Source organism: Molothrus aeneus, chromosome 3, assembly GCF_037042795.1.
Source record: "Molothrus aeneus isolate 106 chromosome 3, BPBGC_Maene_1.0, whole genome shotgun sequence".
Classification (NCBI taxonomy): Eukaryota; Metazoa; Chordata; class Aves; order Passeriformes; family Icteridae; genus Molothrus; species Molothrus aeneus.
In genome coordinates, this window is record NC_089648.1 from 55,977,961 (window position 1) to 55,998,410 (window position 20,450).

General features: G+C 42.1%; 1 protein-coding gene across 1 annotated transcript; it reads right to left on the reverse strand.

The window, feature by feature from the left end:
* Positions 1 to 10,651: 10,651 nt before the first annotated feature.
* On the reverse strand, positions 10,652 to 18,968 carry SOD2 (superoxide dismutase 2). Its single transcript, XM_066546980.1, has 5 exons — positions 18,886 to 18,968; positions 17,527 to 17,729; positions 13,433 to 13,549; positions 12,647 to 12,826; positions 10,652 to 11,324 (listed from the first exon to the last, which is right to left on the reverse strand). Exons 1-5 carry the CDS (start codon positions 18,912 to 18,914, stop codon positions 11,179 to 11,181), a joined length of 675 nt encoding a protein of 224 aa, XP_066403077.1. The 5' UTR covers positions 18,915 to 18,968; the 3' UTR covers positions 10,652 to 11,178.
* Positions 18,969 to 20,450: the final 1,482 nt, after the last annotated feature.

Here is a 20,450-nt window from a genome sequence, read left to right on the forward strand (position 1 = left end):
CTTCCCTAACAGCCCAAAGACATGGCCTCGTTTAAAAACCTATCAAACACAGGAAGAGGCTGCATCCTGGCTTCTTGTATGGCAGGCTGATGCAAGAAAACACCCAGGCCCCATGCCCTGGGGTGGAAGGAGGGCAGTGTTTTGGTGTGATACAATTCCCTTCCCAGCATACTAGAGGAGAAATTCACTGTACTAGAGATGAAAATCCATCTGATATCTGATATACTTTAAAGGGTCCACTTTGTGGCTTTTCACAGCCTGAGATTCTCCACAGAGTAAATGGGATGCTATAATAAATGAACAGGATATTAAGCATCACTCAGAGGCACTTTTACCCTCTGCACACAGCTCTGGTGAAGGCAGGACAACGAGAGATGTAAGTACCAGGCTGACAACCATTCATTCAAAGGGATGCTGAAAATAAAGCAGGTTCAGAGATCTGCTACAAGGAAAATCTCATTTTTGGTTGGAGACTGTGTTCATACAATTGGTGACAGAGCATGAAGGAGAACTCAGTTAAACACAGCAAAGCATGGGAACACAAAACTGGTTTGTGAACATCTTAAGTTTTTAGTCCACATAAAAACCTATTGCTCACCACATATATCCTTTCCTCTTGGCAACCCAGGTCTCCTGTCTACATTAGTAGTAAAGCTCCTTAGTTCTCCCTGAAAGTTTCCTATCCAAACTCTTTCTTCTACAGAAAAAAAAATAAATTATATTACATCAGTGTGATTGAGAGGGAGATTAGTTATTGTTGCTTCTAAAACAAGATATCTTAATTTCTTTTTAAGGTTCTCTTGTATCACACAGAATTGGCCTTGGAAAACCTGGATATTCCATACACTTCAGTGCAGAGGCTCAGACCAGCCACAGACATCCTTCTCTACTGGATTATACACATTAGAAAGAGGAAGGCAAGGATTTGATCAAAGTTTTCAGCTTCTACAAGGAGAGAGAACTCAACTTCTCATCAAGGAGAAGACAGAAAGAGTAAATAAATGATGTAGGAAACGAGAAAGGGAAGATAAAAGATTAAATTTACAGGCTTTAAAACACAGAGAGACACTGTGATCATCCATTTTGCATAAATTCCTGCATAAGCCAGGCCATAACACGATTGATTACCTCCAAATAAATAGGTGGTTAGTTCCTCTATAGCTGTAATTACAGGTGTTTTCTGAAAATAACCCTTACTTTTATGCTAATATAGCAGTATTTTACCAGTGTCACCCATTAAAATTTGGGGAATACATTCTTATTTCCTGTTCCAGATGTGAACTTGTGCAAAAATACCTCAGATATGATTAATACATTCACTAGGGAATCTCAGAAGAATATGGGATTTCCCAAACCTCTTTGTTAGAGAACATATATTGCTATTCAAACTACTTCTAAGTCAGCATCCCTCTGAGGAAGAGCTGTCTCAGATTCTTCTGCAAGCTCTCATTATGACAGCAGTATTTATGGCTGTGCCTCAGGGGAGCAAGCAGACAGCTTCACCCATCCCACACACAGCCAGCAGTTCCTGGACCCTGCTACTACAGAGGGTTCTTTTAATACTAATTTTATGTCAGGCCAAGGGTTCAGGCAATGACCTTCCAGACACCACCACAGCCCCAGCAATGATTGCTTGGACTGTTATGCCACATTAAATTTCATAACCCTAATCTTCTAGGTGGTACAGAAGGAAGAGTGAGAAGCCACGAGGACATAGCTGTTCTAATCCAGCCTTAGCAATCAGACAATCACAGACCATTGTCATGCTGCTGGGACTCCTAAGTTCCCAACAAAAAAATACAAAACACTTCTCAAGATACGCCCTCTCCAAATAGATACAAATCTGATGTATTTTCAGAAAGCAGCAGCATTTTTTCTGGTCTCTACTGCTTATGTTCTTCTGAAATGTATTGATGTCCTATGTCTTAAGGAAATTTCAATTGAAGTTTCATATAGGACTTGTTAAGAATAAAAATTTTATGTGCTGAGGATGCAGGACAACATCAGCAGTCCTCAAGGACTTCAGCAGCTCTAGAGATGTGTTGAGACTTGCCTGATGGAGAAGTCTCTGAAATGCAGGAGGCTTTTTACTCCATTACACTCTTGGCTATGAACACCACATGTGAACAATTTAGCATAAATCACGGAGAAATAGATTTGTCCAGAATTTAGACGTCTACATTCTGACATATGAGAGAGCACAAGAAGCAGATGGGGTTACCATTGTCTGTTCTCTTCTCTCTTTTGCCACATGGCAAAGAGAGTGACATAAAATGGATTATTTTGTTTCTATGGAAATAAATACCATCTCCTGCTGGAAGTGCTCCTCTCTGCCTGTGTAGATTGTGGCTGAACATACAGCTGCCTGATGCATTCATCCAGCTGCCTGCTCTGTTTGAGTCATGAAGATCTGAGCTGTGCAACTGCTGTCACTCAGGAAAGCTTGATGTTGGAAGCTGGAATGTTGACACAATAAACCCCACAAGCAGCTACAGGCTCTTCTGGGAACTTTTCCTTTGGTGATAAGAAGCAGCTCCCTCTAAAGAGAGCAGAGGTCCCTACATACATTAATGCTGCCTAGTTTCATGTTACTTTGATTTGAGAGTGAAAATAATGGGGCAATAGGATATAGTCTGGTCTAAGTGGGGCCTCTGTTATTTGACATATTTTTCTTAAAGATTACTGCTAACAAGGCTGGGGCAGGCTTGATAATCCTTGACTGCAACCTGAGATATTGACAGATGATGGCAATGGAGGTGATGGATTGTTTTGAGTGGATGGTGGTAATACCACTGACTTCTATGGGCAGCTTTAAATCTCCACCAAAAAATATCCTCCAACAGATAACCAACATATGGGCTTCCTACAAGCACCTTTTTTGTTTTGTTGTTTTCCAGTTATTTTATTTTTCTGATTCCTTCATTTGGGCTTTTTTCTCAGAAAAGTTTTACAAATTTTTCACCATTGTCAAGAACTTTGCAAATTAGTATGAAAGACAAAACCAGAGCCTTTTTCCTCTTCCTGTCTCTTCCACTGCATTTATTTTTCTGGTTAAGGTGAAGGATAAAACCTGATTGTTCCTCCAACAGAAGGTGAGGTTATGTGGCTTCAAAAAAGAAAAGTATTATCGCAGTTTTCAAGCTATTGTATTTCTTTTCCCTTAAAAATCCAAACTAGTGTTGGGACTTTCCAGTAATTTTCTCCCTTTGATCTGCAGTCTGGCAGTCTGGTAGTTCTTCTCTTTCACTTATTTTTCATGTTACTAGTTCCTACTTTGTGCTAAATTTAGTTTCGCACTATATTTAATTTTGCTCTCATTCACATAACCCAAATGTCACTGCCAACTGCCACCAAGACAGTCATTCTGACTTGAGATGAACAAATTCATTGTGAATTCCTTTGGAAAAGAAACATTCCACAGCCTGAATATCTGTGGAAGATGGAGTCTAAATTTGATTGTGACAAAAATCAGAAAATCAAAGTTATTGTTTAGCTGCTGTTACAGCTAACTGACTCACACAACAAATTTATTTCATTCCTCTTCCCCTTTCAAGCCAATAGAAAATAGTTTCATGCAACTGAAAAATGCTTTGGGCAAGACTGGGAGAAGCAAATAACTTATTTACTGAATATGGGGTGTTGACTGATTCAGAATGTCTCGCCAATTCATCCAAATTCACCAAATGCTTGGAGCTGGAAAGAGGACGTGGGGCTCATTAGTGGAATGAGATCATGCTGAGCAGTCAGGATTCTGCCCACAGTATTTTTTTGACATCCAGATTCTCCTTGTTAGGGGAGTACCTTGGGCACTGGTCTGGAGGGGGTCACCTTTGCCTGACCACCTCAGCTAAGCAGGAGTTCAGTCATTTTGGCTGCAGGAACTCAAAACACACCACCTCTGAAATGCTCCTGCCATGGCAGACAGGGCACCCCAGTGGGAGATACATGTTCAGGCCCATGTCAGCAGAGGAAGAATTCCATGCTGCTCTCCTGAATTTTGGAGTGTCTGAAGTGCCTAGCCAGACAGCAGAGGCTCCAGTACCCACGTCATCCTTCTTTGCATGAACTGCACTGTCATCCCACCCTTTTCATTCATCCACAAATAAATCAAAGAGGCAATACACAAGGTCTAATTTCCTTGCTCGTGTGTGTGTGGTGTGTAAGGAAAGCAAAGCACATTTTTCCTGAATTTCAGTTCTAAGGCTAACTGGAAGCATTCACTTTTATTGCATTCACAGTGCAGGACTGACATTTCACCTCTACAATATATCTAGGTAACTGCAAACACAGTGTCAGCCCAAGCAAGAGCTTTTAAGGCCAAGGCTTTAGTGATGAAGCACTAGGAGAACCATACACATACACTGCCACATGGATTACTCTGGAAACACTTCCATGTAAACAAAGTCTAATGGTGGACACCATCTGTCCTTCCAGCACACTGTCAAATCACACTCTGCCACGAGGGGCGAGTTTCTCTGCAGCACTCAGTCATAGCGGGGAATCAAAGCATGGAAACCACATGAGCAGAGATTACACAGCCTCTCAAGTCTGGCAGCCAGATGTTGGCTTGCAAGAGTGAGTGCAACCAGATGGTTTTTCTGCCATTTTTTTCTCCAAACATTTCAGAAGAGGTTAACAGAATGACACATAGAGATAAGTTTGTTATCGTATTTGTATATTTAGACACATACACATATTAGCCCCCTCAAAACTGTAATCCCTAAGGGTGGCAGGCAGGATTAAGATTTTCAGATGTCAGGTCCAGCTCAGACTCTGCAAGAAGCTTCAAGTGAGTAACAGCCAGACTAGGACTTTTCCATATTGCTGTTCTGATGTCAGGATCAGCCTAAGGGTGCAATCAACAGAATCCCTTTGCGACCACTTAAAAAACATGCTCCTGGATGCAGTACCAGGGGACAACTCATCAGCTGGACATGGGCAGCTTTGCTTTTTCTCTACCCATGCAAAACTGCCTTACAGTGAGTGAACTGCTTGGGATTTGGAATGAAAAAATACAGCAGGAAGATCACTGCATTGTTGTGACATAGTGGGTGCTGATGCAAAATGCTCAGGCAAAGGACAGAAGGCTTTGATGGGATGGTCCTGCATCCCAACATGATCTAGCTGTTGGATACTTCTCTGAAGCAACAAAAACATGCTACTTTCTAATGAAGCTGACATCACAGTCCACTGGAGAGAAATTTGGGAAGGTCAGCTCAGAATCAGTAGATGCAGATGTTAATTTCAAGCATCAGTTTCAAGGCTGAACCCTCATCACTGGCCCACACCTCTATCCATTCCACAGTGTCTATGCCAGACAGCCACATCTGGAACAAAACCATTTTGTTCCACTTAATATCCTGTGCTTTTCCCTGTACAAGACATGGGTTTGCCACTCACATACTCCATGTGCACTGCACAGTCTCACACCAGCTGAAGAGAATGCATTTGGGACAGCAAGGAATATCAGTAGATGGACAACAACCAACACTTAACTGCTATGACTTACATTCTAATGAAACAAAATCCAGGGACAACTCTATTTCCCAGCTAGATAATACAGAAAAGCAGCAATTCTGGCCCTGAGCTGCTTTTAACTGACCTGGATCTCATGAAGGCAAGTGAAAACTCCCACTGGAGCATTTGACCCTCAGACAGGCTAATTCCAGTTGATGGTTCCCATTTTATTTAGTTATGCAAACAAGCACTGAGTCCTACACTTAAGATTTTATAAATCATATCCCTTCATTCCCAAAAAGCCCAGGTGAGAGCTTTAGTTTTGTGACCCTTATTCTTTCACAAGAAAAATAAATAAGCAGAAACTAATGAATACATTTCCTTGAAAATACCAGTAGAAGCTATTGCAATTAAACCCAGGAAGAAGTGGGGAGCCCAGATGGAAGAAGTAGTTAGAGTTCTTCTGACACAAGTTTCTCTCAGTGACTTGGGAAACTAACTCAAATACTCAAGGGATCCAAGACCCAAGCTCTTCTCCTGGCAGGCTGGCCAGGCTTGTGTGCATCTTTTTCAGGAGGAAGAAATCAAAGACAGCTTAATGATGCTTCCTTTGAAAGGCTGCATTTCCTCTCCTCCCTACAGCCTCTTAACACATTTCTGCTAGAGGGTTAAGAGTGGCTGGAAATATCCCAGTGAACCATTTAGCCAGAAGACAGACACATAGAGAGACAGAGAGCTTTCTTAAACAATACCTTTATGAGCCTAAAAAGTTTTGTTTGAAACAGCTCTATGTGAATGACCTTTGGAGAAGCCTGAGGCTTGACGCCCACAACAGCCGCCCTGACAGACAAAACACCAGACTTCTCTGACAGCTGTAGGGCCTGGGGAGCTTCTGGATTCCTGGAAACAAGTTGTCAATTCTATCCAGTTTTGACCACAGCCAAATTTCAAAATTCCTGAAAATTGGGAGCCCTTGCTTTTAGCTACCTCAGGTCTGAATTTCTAGAGGCAAAACAAGGGTTACAACATCACCATTTCCTGTCGAGTTCAAATATTGAAACAGTACAAATTAGTCCTTCTCAGAATTGTGAAATTACCTTCAAATCATGACACTTAAATGAACAGATGTTCTCTTGCCTTCTGATTTGCAGACATCTAATATGTCAGTGATACTGATTAGATTTGTAATAACTGCACAAAGACTTTTCTCCTACAAAAACAAAGCAAAACTGAAATTCCTGTGCAGTAATCTTCTGAGTGTTGCAAAGGTTATGGATAAAAGTAGCTGCATCACCATGCTACTTGCTTCTAGATCTGACCTTTTAGAGCTACAGTCCCAGTGCCAGTAGCATAAAGGACAAGCCCTTAAGATGCAGCACTGTGGAGCAGCTGGTGAGAAGGAACACAGCTGCAAAGGAACACAACTGCAGAGCACACTCCAAAGGAAGTGGAGCTCAATAAGAGACCTCAGGAGAGGTAGGGAGAAGCCAGGGAAGTACAGACTTGGTTCCTCCTCAGAAAAAAAGGTGATGAAAACAAGAAAGGACTAAGGAATTGTAGTCTAACTGTAGACAGACCTGGACTTTTCAAAGTTTTTACCTTTCCAACTGAGACAAAACTCCCTTACAGGAAGTCAGATTCTCAAAGCCTCCAACCTGTCTGCAAATACCATGTGCAACAACCAACAACTTTTGTATGTTTCTGCACAGTTCCACAGAAATTAATAGTTTCAGAAAACTGTCATTTCCTCTTCAAATTTATATGCAACAGGAGCCCATAACTATGGGGACTGCCAGTCACTTCACACAGCCCTAATGTCAAGACTTCCCAAGTACTGTGCTACAGGGAGTTCTCTGAGCTCCAGGGATTTCCCATCAATCCAGACATGCTTTAAAACACTGCTGTAGGACACATGTCAAAGCTGCTTCTGTGGTGTCACAGGGCTGTGTGGGTCCACCTCCAGCTCTGGCAGGTCCAGGCAGCAGGTTTATTTCTGTGCTAATTTGTGCAATTTGTGCTAACTGGTCTATCAATCCTCTTAGGTAAGAAGATCCAGTGAAAAGCTGCTGCTGCAGCAGCATTATAAAGGAGCACAGTTGTAACTACAAAGCTCCATCCTCAGGTTGTGTGCTCCCTGCAGACTTGGCTTAATTACAGCAATGTGACAGGCTTCATCCCCTGCAGTTAAATCTGTGGTCTCTGGACTTGAAAGACCACTCAGGATGTCATGTACCACAAACACACTTAGAAGCATCTTCATTTTAATTAAGAGTACCTCCCTCTAGCCTCTGCCTGCCTGGCTCTAGTTACAGTAAATTCTGTATTTGACTGTATGTATTACCACAAACTGCCTTCTGCACAGCAGCATTGTCTCCTCCCCACATAGTGTTCACTGAAGAGGGTCACCTCGATTATTTAGAAAGTGGAAATCCAAACAGATCTCCTCCTGAGCAGTGAGAACATCCAGCCAGGTTCCTAACCTGACTCTTGGAAATTAATTCAGAAGCCCAAGTCAGCAGAGTAAGACAGACAGACACTCCCACCTAGTGGGGAAGGCACAGCTCTGGGTCTCTGGGACTGGAGCTGCTTCAGCTCTGCAGGTTCACACACTCCTACCACAGAAACCTTTGCTTTTTGAATCAACAACAGCTATGACAAAACCTGAGAGAATTACTTTTAATTATTAAGCAGAAGAAAAGCAGATTAAGCCTACCAAGTTACCAGTGCTTTTATTTCTTCAGTATTAGACATGACTGCAAACACAACTCTTTCATTTTATAGTAGTGTAATGATTAACTTCTGCAAGGTCAATGCAACAGGCATGTAAAATATTAGCTGAATGGCACAGTGGCATTTTAAACCAACTTTACTACCTAAAGAGAACTAAATTCTTGAATGCAAAGTACAGACAAGTAAGTTTTCAGTAAATAAAGAGCCTTTCATATCTAGGAGAGCATACCAGCTCACAAGCTGTGTCACTGTCAGTTTTCTGGAGACAGTTTAGGGGTTTACTACTTTGGGGGATTTTTAATGCATGCTGTAGATGAAGGTAAAATAAAAAAAATTGCAAGGTGGCAATTAGAAGCTAGAGGGGGAAAGCCTCTTTGATCTATTTCCATTTCTGCATGCTCAGCAGACACCCACAGAGCCCCCCTGTTTTCCAGGAGGCTGAAGGTGCCATCCTGAGGGCTCACTGGGACTGGCCATGGCATCATCCCCACAGCCTGCCACGGGGGGTAGCAGAAAGGCTGTAAGAGCTCAGTTTGGCTGGCTGTGAATTACTTTCATCTGTTCTGGCAGAGAATGAGATACACACACCTTGTGATTCATATTGGCCTTCTAATGCCTTTTTATCGTCTGAAAAGTCACAAACGTGCACTTGCATTTCTCAGCATAGATTGCCCTTTTGGACCCAATTGCATGTTTCTGAAAAACATTCAGCCACCAAATCCTTTTGGACCCAACTGCATGCTTCTGAGAAACATTCAGCCACCAAAATCTGCAATGTGCAAACCAAAGTCTCTGTGTGCACCTGCAAGTATTTATTATGGGTTCACCCTGATGCACCCTGCTCTTTCAGCCCCATGACACACTATAATTTCCCAGGTTTTGGGTTAGGTACTGCACTTTGTTGCCCTCTTGAAAATTATTCCAAGTTTTTATTTTAACATAATGTGGCCTACACACAAATTAACTGTGTCTACAAACATGGCAGCGACATGCCCAAGCCCTGGGGTCTGTCTGGATGCAATTTTGCAACTCTACTGTTTGGTCCAGGTCAAAGACTAATCCAGCACTGAAATTTGCAAACTCATTGCTCCTTTCATGCAGATCAATTCCATGCTCATTGGTGATACTGGGCACAGTTCGGGTTGGAGATGACTTAACACAGAGCTATTTTTACAACTGGGGTTAGGAAGGTCTAGATAGAACAAACGGGTAATTTCATGTTTGACTAATGCATCTCAGACTTGTCCACACAGGGCATTTGAGATCAGCTGTGAGGCTTCCCCTTCCTGTTTCTCAGTTCATGTAGGGAGAGACAGACCTGCCCACCTCCACAGCAACCACAGTAACACTAAATACTAGTTCTCAGCAGCAATTCTGAGCTTACTGCCTAATACAATTAGTAAGGGGTTTATGCACTTTCACTGCCCAGTCAACAGCTTTGCTAGCACACTTGCTACAGGCCCATACTCAACCTCATAGTGCTGCACACATTAAATGCTTTTCACTGCTTCACTGTCCCTACTATTTGCCTTCAACAGTTAATAAGTTCTCATCTTCCTATGCCACAGACATTGCTTTTTGTATAGAGCTGAGAACTTGGCACATTCAGACTTAGACAGGACACAAGGTAGCAGAACCGACTCACCAGCAGACTGGAAGCAGGAGAGGAATGGAACTTCTTAACCTGGTGCACAGCAGAAACTAAGCCTTACCAGCATGTGCTGGGTCTCACACTACTGCCTTTAGAGCCTCAGCAAATGTTGGCTGTGCTTGAGGAGCTCTCTGTAGTTAAAAGCCTCAACCACTGGGAGCTAACTCAAGCTTCCTCCACAGCTTAAGCACTCCTTTCCAGAGCACCAGTCTACAGGTACATTTACCTCCTGCTCCTTTGGAGTGTGCAGAACCAGGATGAGTGGCACACACATTACAGCACTTACCACCAAAGCCCTGCCTCAGCACTCACTCATATTGAGGAGCATTCCACCACTTTGATTTTCCTCTCTGCTATGTGGTACTTCACTGTATGTAGTAAGAACAGAAAAAACTCCAGTTTCCTTCGCCTTCAAGCAGACACCATGGTAAGCACAACATACCAACTATTTCAAGACCATGGGCATGCTCTGTTACAACAAAAAGGTTACTTCATGCCTACCTTCAAGCATCAAGTTTAATTTGTTACTACTGCTTCAGCAAGACAGCTGGACAGAGACAACTTGTACTTGATATATGCATGCAATCAGCCCCTTCAAGTTAAAGGATGGTTTAAGACACACCTGAACAGTTAGAATGAAATGAGTGCCACATGCTGTCATTCAGGCCCTATGTGAACAATTTGCCTGAGCCAGTACTGTAATCTCTGTGCAAAGTAATGCTTCCAATGCTCGTGCATCAGTGTGATACAAAGACCTCACATAAGAAATGCAGGAAGGGGTAGGGATGACTGAAGACAGTCAATTCAGGCAGGTACAGCAACACCTATTTCCCCTTTATTTATCTTTTCAACCTTTATGAAAGCTCTGCAGCCTGTAATACAACAAACTACAAAAGGCATTTTTCTCTTCCAACTGTTTTAAAATCAAGTAACTAGACCAGATATTACTAAAAATGAGTCTCTTGTAGACAGTTATAGAAGATTCTTCTTTTGAGTTTTATTTGTTTATAGTAACAGTAGCACATATTTCCACTTAGGTACCTTAGTGCAACAAGGAAATCCATTAGGCTTCAGCAAGGTGACCTATGTTTCTATATGCAATGGAACAGATTAAAGTGCCTGCCTTTGTTGCACAACAGTTTAAAGCTTCAGAACTCTAAGTAAATACCTTTCACAGAATTAAACAAGCAGACACTTTGCTTGATTATGAAATGCTTTTGTTGGATGAGTGAAGTGCTTTCTGCAGTAGAACAATTCATTTGTAAGCCACAGGCACTACTACAAGAGTGGCATCAGAGTAGAACTGGTGACATTTTAGTAGTCTGTGCAAGAATTCCACTCTACTTTTTGCAAGTTGCATATCTTGAAGATACATTCTCCCAGTTGATCACATTCCAGATGGCTTTCAAATAATCAGGGCGAACATTTTTATATTGAAGATAATAAGCATGTTCCCATACGTCAATGCCTAGCAAAGGAATGAGACCTGTGAAAAAAAGAGGATAAATATATGAAAACACACTTTACATGTAAAGTTTTACATTGCATCTTCAAGTTGTACCCAGTTTCTGAGTCTTAAGATGCAGAAGACAAAGAGCTGTGCAGAACACTGGTCTCTTTACTGCAGTATTTTATAAAACTGTGCTCACACACACACACTGCATAAATTCAAAGAGCTGATTTGGGTAAACACATCTATAAATATTCTGGAACTGCCTTGAAGACATAACTGAAACCAGATGAAGTAATTTTTGCAAGGTTTCTATCTTTTGCACACTTATGCAAGCACTTTCATAAAAAATTACGTTATGAAGGTTTCTTGTGATGCCAGCTTGCTTCCAATACTTTCATTACAGGCTATTTGTTAAGTGCCTAATTACCTCCTTGCTTTTGTGCTAAAATACCCTTGTAACTGAACTTTTTATCGTAAATTTTTCACAGGAGGCAGGGTGAAATTCACCCCCATTATAATCTATGTCCCTATACTAAATCTATAATTTCTTTTCACCCTACTGATAGGCAATACAGACTGCTGGCAATACATGAAATTCCTTCCCATTCTCTATGAATTCTGCAGAAGGTATCTGCAAAATGATTTGGACAAACTGTCACTGCAAGCAGATTCTCAGTGATCATGGCCTCTTCCCTCTGTGAAGGGTGTCCAGCCTGCCATTATCACTTCCATGTCTTTCTAAGGAAGTAAGAATATCTTGGAAAAGAGATCATTGGCAGTACTATGCTGCTTGTCTAGCTGTAACACTTAACCACATCACAGACTAATTTGGTTGACACTCATTAAAGGAGTGTCATAACTATAAAGGAAGCAAATTATAAGGCTCCATCTTAAACCCAGTCTAGATAGGAACAATAGTTATTATGTTCATCTTCCCCTCTCATGTTGTCTGGCCCCCACTGACAGTACTGTGAATAGCTCCTCTGCCAGAGAAAAAAAAATCTGAAGGCAAGAGGCTTAATGTTGCTTGATATGTGCAAGTTACTCCAGTTACTCAAAAATCTGAGGAAGCTGAAGCTAAAATATTCACCAAGCAAAAAGCACTTTCACAACATGGCCCATCTATTTTTCCTTGGACTAGAAGGACACAATCCTTCTGCTGTTCAAAGTTTTTAAGTTCTGCTTTACAAATGCTGCTCTAAAAACTGAGCTTTCACTTCTGCTAGAAGAGACATTTGGTTTTTCACATCTATTTATCAGCAATTTCTTCTCAATGTTTTCCCAAACCATTTTTCAGATGTCATACACTTGCCCACCAAATCTACAGAAGCAGAGGGGAAGGAAAGAAACCTGACCTGTTGTTCCTTGCAAAGGGTCTTGATTTGCACAAGCTGCTATCTGTAGGCGCCCCTGCTCCTTGTTATAGCCAAGCCACCCCCAGCCTGATCCTTGGACACCAACTGATACAGCTGTCAGCTTCTCCTTGAAGTTTGCAAAAGAACCAAAGTCACGCTTGATGGCTTCCATCAATTCTCCTTTAACAGAAAAAAAAGACAGAAAGATCACAAGCACATCAACCTCAATCCAAACCTTCCAGGTTTATCACAACAGCTTTTGTGAGACCTGTATTAAAGGGCCTTTATCTTTAATTGCAGGTCACTTTAGGTAATCAGTACTCCATCCTCCCCAGGGGGATTCCTTCCATTAGGCTTTAACTGCTGAACTATCCCTATCCAAACTGGAGCATAACTCCAGCCACTGGGCTGGGTGGACCTGCAGCACATTTCTTCCCTTTCTGTGAATTGAGTACATTGAGCAATTTAATTAGCATGGCTTTGTACAACTATTTTCTCTTATGAAGGTGGAAAGGGTATATATACAGCAGTAGCCAGGTATTTTGCAGTGTATACATAATCAGCTCTAGAAATTAAAAAAGACTTTGAACATTACTCGTTTTTTATATTTTTTGCTTACATCCAAAACCTCCCCCAAATACCTCAGAATTTTGGTAATTGTCACATAGAAAGGTGAATTAACTCTGAAAAATAAAGATCCTTTAGATTCCTTCAAAGAGAGAAAAGATCATCAATTCTACCTGTTAATTAAAACTGATGCAATAAACCACTGTAACATGCACTAACCTTTAGGTTCTCCTCCTCCATTAGGAGAAAGGTTTGTCCAGAAGATGCTGTGATTGATATGACCCCCACCATTGAACTTCAGGGCAGGCTGAAGTGACACCTGAGTTGTAACATCACCTAAGGATACAGAAAATAAAAATATATAAATAAAAACATTATCATCACCATAACAGGCAGTAAGTTTCTACTAGGCCTCCACTGATAGCCAAAATCTTTCTCCAAGCATACAACTTATCAATGGAAAACATAAAGTTTGTACTGTTATGCATATTTTAGACAGTCACAGACAAATTCTATTGAAGATTTATTATCTTTGACCTTTTTTTATGCTGTAATAAGTGAGCTGCAATATTGCAACTATCAGGCAGCCCATACTACACACCTAAGACTTACTGCCACTCTACAGCAGAATAAAGCAACGAGCACAGCCAGAACTCTTTGAGGACCCAGCACTTGTAAATTTGTCAGTATCATCACTACAATGCAAGAATAGTATTCACCCATTAGTTCACTGATTTGCAAACTAAGCATTTTTAAACTTCTTAAAACAATTTACAGGGCAAACGGCCTGTGCTTGAGAAAAGTCAGTAAGTACAGTGAGCACATACACAAAATGTTCTTCTCCTTCCTATCTTTTGTTTCATTTGGAGGGAGGTACTCACAGAAAAGTGATCGAAATAATTTTGCTACACATGACAGAATCCTGCATCTGAAACCAAGATCAAACAGCTCTGTACTTCCAGAGAAGAATTCTTGAAGAATTCACTGGTGCCTTGTGTCTTGAACAGTCTTGTACCACTTCAATGCAAGTCTTTTCATTACTATTTTGGCTTTTAAAAACACTGAAGCATTTCAAAGGTTTTTAAAGCTTTTTCCACCACTCCAATGCATTCTTTAGTTAGCAATCAGTGCGGGACCTGTTTTCCCAACTCTCAGGACTGAGTTGTAGAAATTTTCTGAAACCTCAAGAACACAGACATGAAGACAATCCTCAAAGAAGTAGTGCACCTCAAAGCAATCTGTTACTAAGGTGATGCCTCAGGTTTTAACTTTTATATTTTTGAGATCTTGTGCTGCTTTAGTGTGTGGGTCTGGGCTTCACATTAGGGGATAGTAAGCCCTCTTCACAGAGTAGGTAGACAAAACAATTCCTTCTCTAAGCTGGGGACCCAAGGACAAGTGATCCAGATCTAAGGCCCAAAAACACAAACGGTGGACCAAAGAGAGAAAAACTAGAAGGATGGGACTTCATGGGCTAATGCTGTAATTGGACAATTAATTCCTATGTGCTAATGGACCAAAACTTATAAAGGTGTGACACCCTATGACTGGTTGTCCATTTTTTTGTGATCCTTTTGGGTTCTCCTGGGCTGTAGCCATGGCTGAACTCTTGTGCTGCTCAAGGTGGATCTATTGAGGCTTCCTAATAAATACCTACTTTATTCTTTAGTTCCATCTAGTCTCTGTTCTAGGACAGCCTTCACAAGGCATCAAAGGTTTTAATTCGGCATTTTGTGTTCTCAGCATTTCCTCACAACTTCAGAGAGGGGTGCAGCACTGAAACAAAGCATCCAATGCTTTGTTTGTAAAAACATTATTTGCTGGATTTAGGTATCAGGTTAAGGATAAGAAGTCTCTCATGGCCATTCAGATGGCATCTTAGGGACATTTTCCCTGAATTTCTCATGCCTTAATGACACTTTCAAGCTCATCCAGAGCATAGAACATATAGCAAGTCAGAAATCAAAAAGTAACTTAGAAAGCCTTTAATGCGTCCATAACTCTTTATTCCACCATTCCTTAGAAGAACCCGCTCCTCAGGACCCCTAGAAACCAGAGATGGCATTTCACCATTGTCCTTAAACAGTATTTGTGCTGCTGAACTTTGCACGGGGGAAAAAAACAATTGAAAAGGGGTAACTTGCCCTTAAGTTACAGCAAAAGTATACTGGAATTTACTTGTATAGAATCAGTGGACAATTCAGTAAACCAAGACAAGAAGTTCAAAGGTGCTAAAGAGAGTAGTCAGCTCAGGATCTCAGCTTAAGTAATTTGTTTCCTTGTAACAGTCCAATCACAGGTCGCATGGTGGTCAAAGAAGAGCAGGGAAAACTATGGTAGGAACAAGTTTTCAATAAAAATGAGATTCAAGTTAATATCCTTCAATGAGCAAATCTGACACATTTTGATGGGCCAGTAGTCAGGACCAGTTTATGTTGAAACAAAGTCCTGCTCTGTCACAGAAATGTAAATTCATTTTCAAATGAACTGACAATGTAAGCCAACAGGATGGCTTTGAGTTTTCTATGCAAATATAGATAAATGAAGAACATGTTAAAGATAATCTGAAGAAAATACTTTGCTTTCTATTGCTGAACAAGAGACACTGACAAAGTTGTGCTGCCCAGAAAAGTTATTAGATAGTGATCAGATGCGCTATGTAACCCAACACTGATACACAGCCCAGCAAGATTTTTGACAGCGCTCAGTTTTAGTATGAAAAAATAACAATACTGACAAAATGAGGTGGCAGTTCAGACTTTGCCCGGTTTTAGAATTTTTTCTTATGAGTCAAAATACTGCACATGGTAAACTAAGATACCAATCAGGAAAAAACAAACTAACAAACCACACAATCACCAATATCCCAAGTAATTATTTGTCTGCTTTGGTGTGCATGACCACAACCAGTGAGTCACCCATTTGGAAAATAATCTCTGCAGAATCCTTAAGGAAAAATTAATCTCTAAGTAATAAATGTTTCAACAAAATATCAAAAGCTGTATTTCCTAAAAAATAACTCAAAGGATCCACAACACAGCAGATGCTTCTGATAACCAGAAATTCTGTCTCCACTAGTAGCTGAAGCTTTTGTAATTTAACAGCATCAGTAACAGCAGCAGCACACACACTGTCTTCTGACACTTCAGGTTCCCTCCCCAGTTGTGTTTGCACTAATTACATCTCCAGAATACACCTTTCCTGGATCTGCTACTGGCAGGGCAAGGCAGCAGTCAGTCTTGATAACCTGCTTCTTAAAAGAATCTGATTAGTTCATTAATTCAGACTGCACAAGTTATTTTTAGGCTCACTTAGGTACTTGAAAAGCTCCATTTTTTATTCAAATACACTGGCAATTAACTATCAAGGGACACATGGTTCAGGTTTACTCAGATATCAGCAATTCTAACTTTCACCCAAGTCCATGCATAAATTCCACTGTGAAGCCACCTGGCAAGCAGACAGAAGTGAGTCTATACAGTAGTCATTTCTCTGAGATAAACTGATACCTTTTAAGATCATGACAACAGAAAAAACCCCCAGAAAATATTCCACCTTCTTAAAAAGACATACATGTTATTTCACACACTTTTATCAGTCCAAATGAAAGACTCAAAGTTTGGAAAAAACATATTTCATGTTTCAGCATAGCTCTGATACACCTGCAAAGCTTTTGCAAAAAGCAGTGTATCTCAAATTCTGGGATCGTACCAAAAAATTCCATGACGGTTTCCTGCATATTTTCGCGTCTCACATGGGCTTATCACCTACAGAACCCTTTAATTTGACCCAGTGATATAAGTGATACCCAAATTCAGGTCTCTGCACTATGTGTTGTATACTTTAACAACATGTTTGTCTTACCTCAATTGCAGGCAACTGAGATTATTTACAAAGACTGAGCAGAGCATCTGATGTGAAAACTATCAAGGCACGCATTTTTCACTTTATCGAACTTTGCCACTAACCTTTTATTGCAAAGTACTTGTTCAGCAAAATGACTGCAATTTCCTACTGACTCAGTCTTTGTTCAGTTTAAGTTACTAATGGAGTATGGACTAAACCCACAACAATCAATAAATCTTCTCGTTTTACAGCACTACAGAGAACAGAATTCTTGCTTTTTACTTACATTTGATTTCCAATTATCAGCACCACGGAAGCTACAATAAAAGATTTTCCCCTTACCATATTGCAATGACATAATCCAAAGCTTTTCAAAGAATATATATCACTTCTTTTTTTATTTTGTTCTTCTCTATCATCTACACCAATTAGCTTCCATCTCACCTGTTGACTGCAGAGATACAAACCTTTTGCCACTGCCTCTTTGTACTTCTCCTCGACAACGTTCAGGTTGTTCACGTAGGTGGCATGATGCTTGCTGTGGTGCAGCTGCATGATCTCTGCATTAATATGAGGTTCCAGAGCAGCATAGTCATATGGTAAGTCGGGAAGAGTGTGCTTTTGCCTAGAAACCAAGCACCCCAAGGGTGCTACCAACTTGGCACTGCTTCTAGAAAAGAAAAAAAAAAAAAAACCAGAAAGAAGCAGTCTTATTCAGTAAACTTGGGCTTCACCAGTGAAATAGACTGCATACACTGCTGTTCTGATCAGCTGCTTTAAATACCTGGGGTATTATCTCAGCCAAGGAAATAATATTTCCATTTCTCAAGAGTTTAAAGGAAACATTCTTTGCAGCTTAACTGCAAAGATGAATTCACACCAAGGTCGCATATCCAGGGCTTTGCACTGTGAAGCTGCTGCTTCTCAATCCGAGCCTCCAGGCCCCTGCAGAGACTCATGAATCCTCCCAAGCATGCACGTGAGGGAAAAGTAGGGACAGCAATGAAAAGCCAGTTGTAACCTGATGACATTCAAAGCTTCACCTAATCTTTATTCATTAAAAATAGAAGCAAAGATGTCACCTAAGCGTCCTTCCCTCGCTATCCACAAGGTCTGCGCACTGGGAAGTGCTAAAAAACCTGCACAGTCACGGGTTTCCAGGACTGAATCTCTCCAGCATTTGTTCACAGACACGTGTTTCCCTGTCCCCACAGGGCGTACCGGGAAACCACACGGGGCGTCACAGCCGCGATGCCCAACACAGACACCGCGCAGGTTGCGTTACCCTTCCCCATTTTAACACCTCGCACTTGTCATGCGACACGACAAGGGCCACGACGAGAGGAGACTCGCCGGGCCGGCAGGGCGGTAAGCTCTGAGGGCCGCCGCCGCATCGCTACTGACCTTGACATAGGCCAGGGACACACCGCGAGCGAAGCCCTCGGGACCCTGAAAAGCGGCCGAGAGCGGCGACCCCGGCCAGCAAAAACAAGAGTGTCTGGCAGCACCGTGTCACGCCGCCAGAGCTCCTCGGCGGACGGCGCGGGCAGAACCTGAGAGCGCTCAAGGACGACGGCAGCACCTCCCGCCCGGGCCGGCGCCGACCCGGCGGGGCAGCCGGCAGCAGTGCGACCTCCCTGCGCGCGAAATGGCGGGGGGCCGACACCGAGGGGCGACAAGACGACCCTCCCGCCGCCTCCTCCCTCGCTCCTGGCGTCCCTCCCCGGCTCGGCGGCGGAGGGCAAGGACGGTACGGCCGCCGCCTCCCGGCGCGGGGCTCTGCCCGGCCCCGCGCTTTCCCTGGCGCGGCGCGGCGCGGCTCTCACCTGCTCGCGGCGGCGAAGCGGCACAACATGGCGGCGTCTACAGCCGGGCGCGACTGTCACTGCGCAGCCGCGGCCCGCCCCAGCCGCGGGGGCTGAGCTGGGCCGACCCGCAGGTGACACACCCCGCGGCCACCCCCGGCCTTCCAATGCGGACAAACACCGTTGCTTAGCTTGTCCTTTTGAACGGAACGCTCCTAGAATCGTTATCGTAAAACTCAGGCCCGCCGTAGTCCCAGGCAAGGCGAGGCTGCCTTAGCAGCAGATAAAATGTCGCCCGATGCCCCCGGCAGGATGCAGCAGCACGGCAGAGCCCGACTTTGAAAACCCGCCGCGCAATGACATGGTTCTGGCAGCATAGCGACGGCACCGGCAGCACCAACGCTACCGTTTCAGCTTTTTTGTCTACGACTTGCTTTTGTTGCTTCATTTCTGCTCTTTTACCCATTTTGTGGGCATCTTGTTTTCCCCAACACGTGCTTTCCTGCATGTAGCAATTCTGCGGCCTCTGGTGCTCATGAAAATCCTTTACCCAGTTTAATGCAAATGAGTCCAAAGACCCATTACAAACTGGCTCTCCAGCGAAGTCAGGGAGGAGAAACACACTCCTCAGAGCTAGGAGGCACTCTGCAGGCAAGACAAACATTAGGTAAAATTTTAATTCCATACAATTTATCTCTGCTACCACAAAACCTTCTATCATCATATTTTGTCATTCTAAATAAATACATATAACCTTAAGATCTTCTAGCACCCACATTTACCAGACTATAAAAATTAAAATTACAGAAATTCAGTGGAGGCTAAGCCTGAACAATTTTGTTGAGAATAAATAACCTCATCTTGCCAGTTGTGAAGAAATCCACCTGGAAAGACCCACAAAGGGAATCCCAGCCCTGGAAGACAGTGCTTCCATCCCTCACTTCTCGAGGCATCCTAGAAAAGGACAGTAATTTAGTTCCTCTGATGAAGAGGAACCAGCGGTGCTATTGTGGGAATCTGAGCAGTGAAAATAGCTGCTTTAGCAGCAGCTAAGATAGAAGGCAAATTGTCCAAAATCAGTGACTTGTTTCTTCATCCCTGACTACTGAAAATACATTCAGCGAGATACAGAAATTATATCTAATTTTAAAGAGGAATATATTGTATTTATTGGATCAATAAAATGTATTTTTTTGTTAAAATGAACCAACTATATTCAGGATTATTAAGTGTCATAATACAGGAACCAACAGCCAGGCAAAACCATGAATATTACAGGCTTTTAGTAATTATCATTTGCATATGCAGTATTACACTGCAGTTCACTAATGTTTGTAGCAAGTGTTCCATGAAAGCAAGTCAATTATGTAATTATATTTCTAATTTTATTATTAACTGGCATAGTTGCTGGGTTGCTTTCATTTTGGAAGAAAAAAATCACACAAAGCACACCAGCCTGCTTATTTACGAGACACCTTCTAAGCAGAGGTGTCTGCTTAGGGGAATGGCTTTACACCATTTTTTTTCCCAAAAAGGTAACTTGAAGTCTGATAGTATAATTTGTATTTCTGATTATTTTTTTACTA

What these genes read in the sequence shown, in the direction of transcription:
- SOD2 (XM_066546980.1), bottom strand. Translation starts at nt 18,914, where the DNA reads ATGTTGTGCCGCTTCGCCGCCGCGAGCAG. An exon ending in CGCTTCGCCGCCGCGAGCAG is followed by an intron (nt 17,730 to 18,885) that starts GTGAGAGCCGCG and finishes TTTCTTTTCTAG; the next exon opens with AAGCAGTGCCAAGTTGGTAG. An exon ending in TGGAGGAGGAGAACCTAAAG is followed by an intron (nt 12,827 to 13,432) that starts GTTAGTGCATGT and finishes TTTCTGTTAAAG; the next exon opens with GAGAATTGATGGAAGCCATC.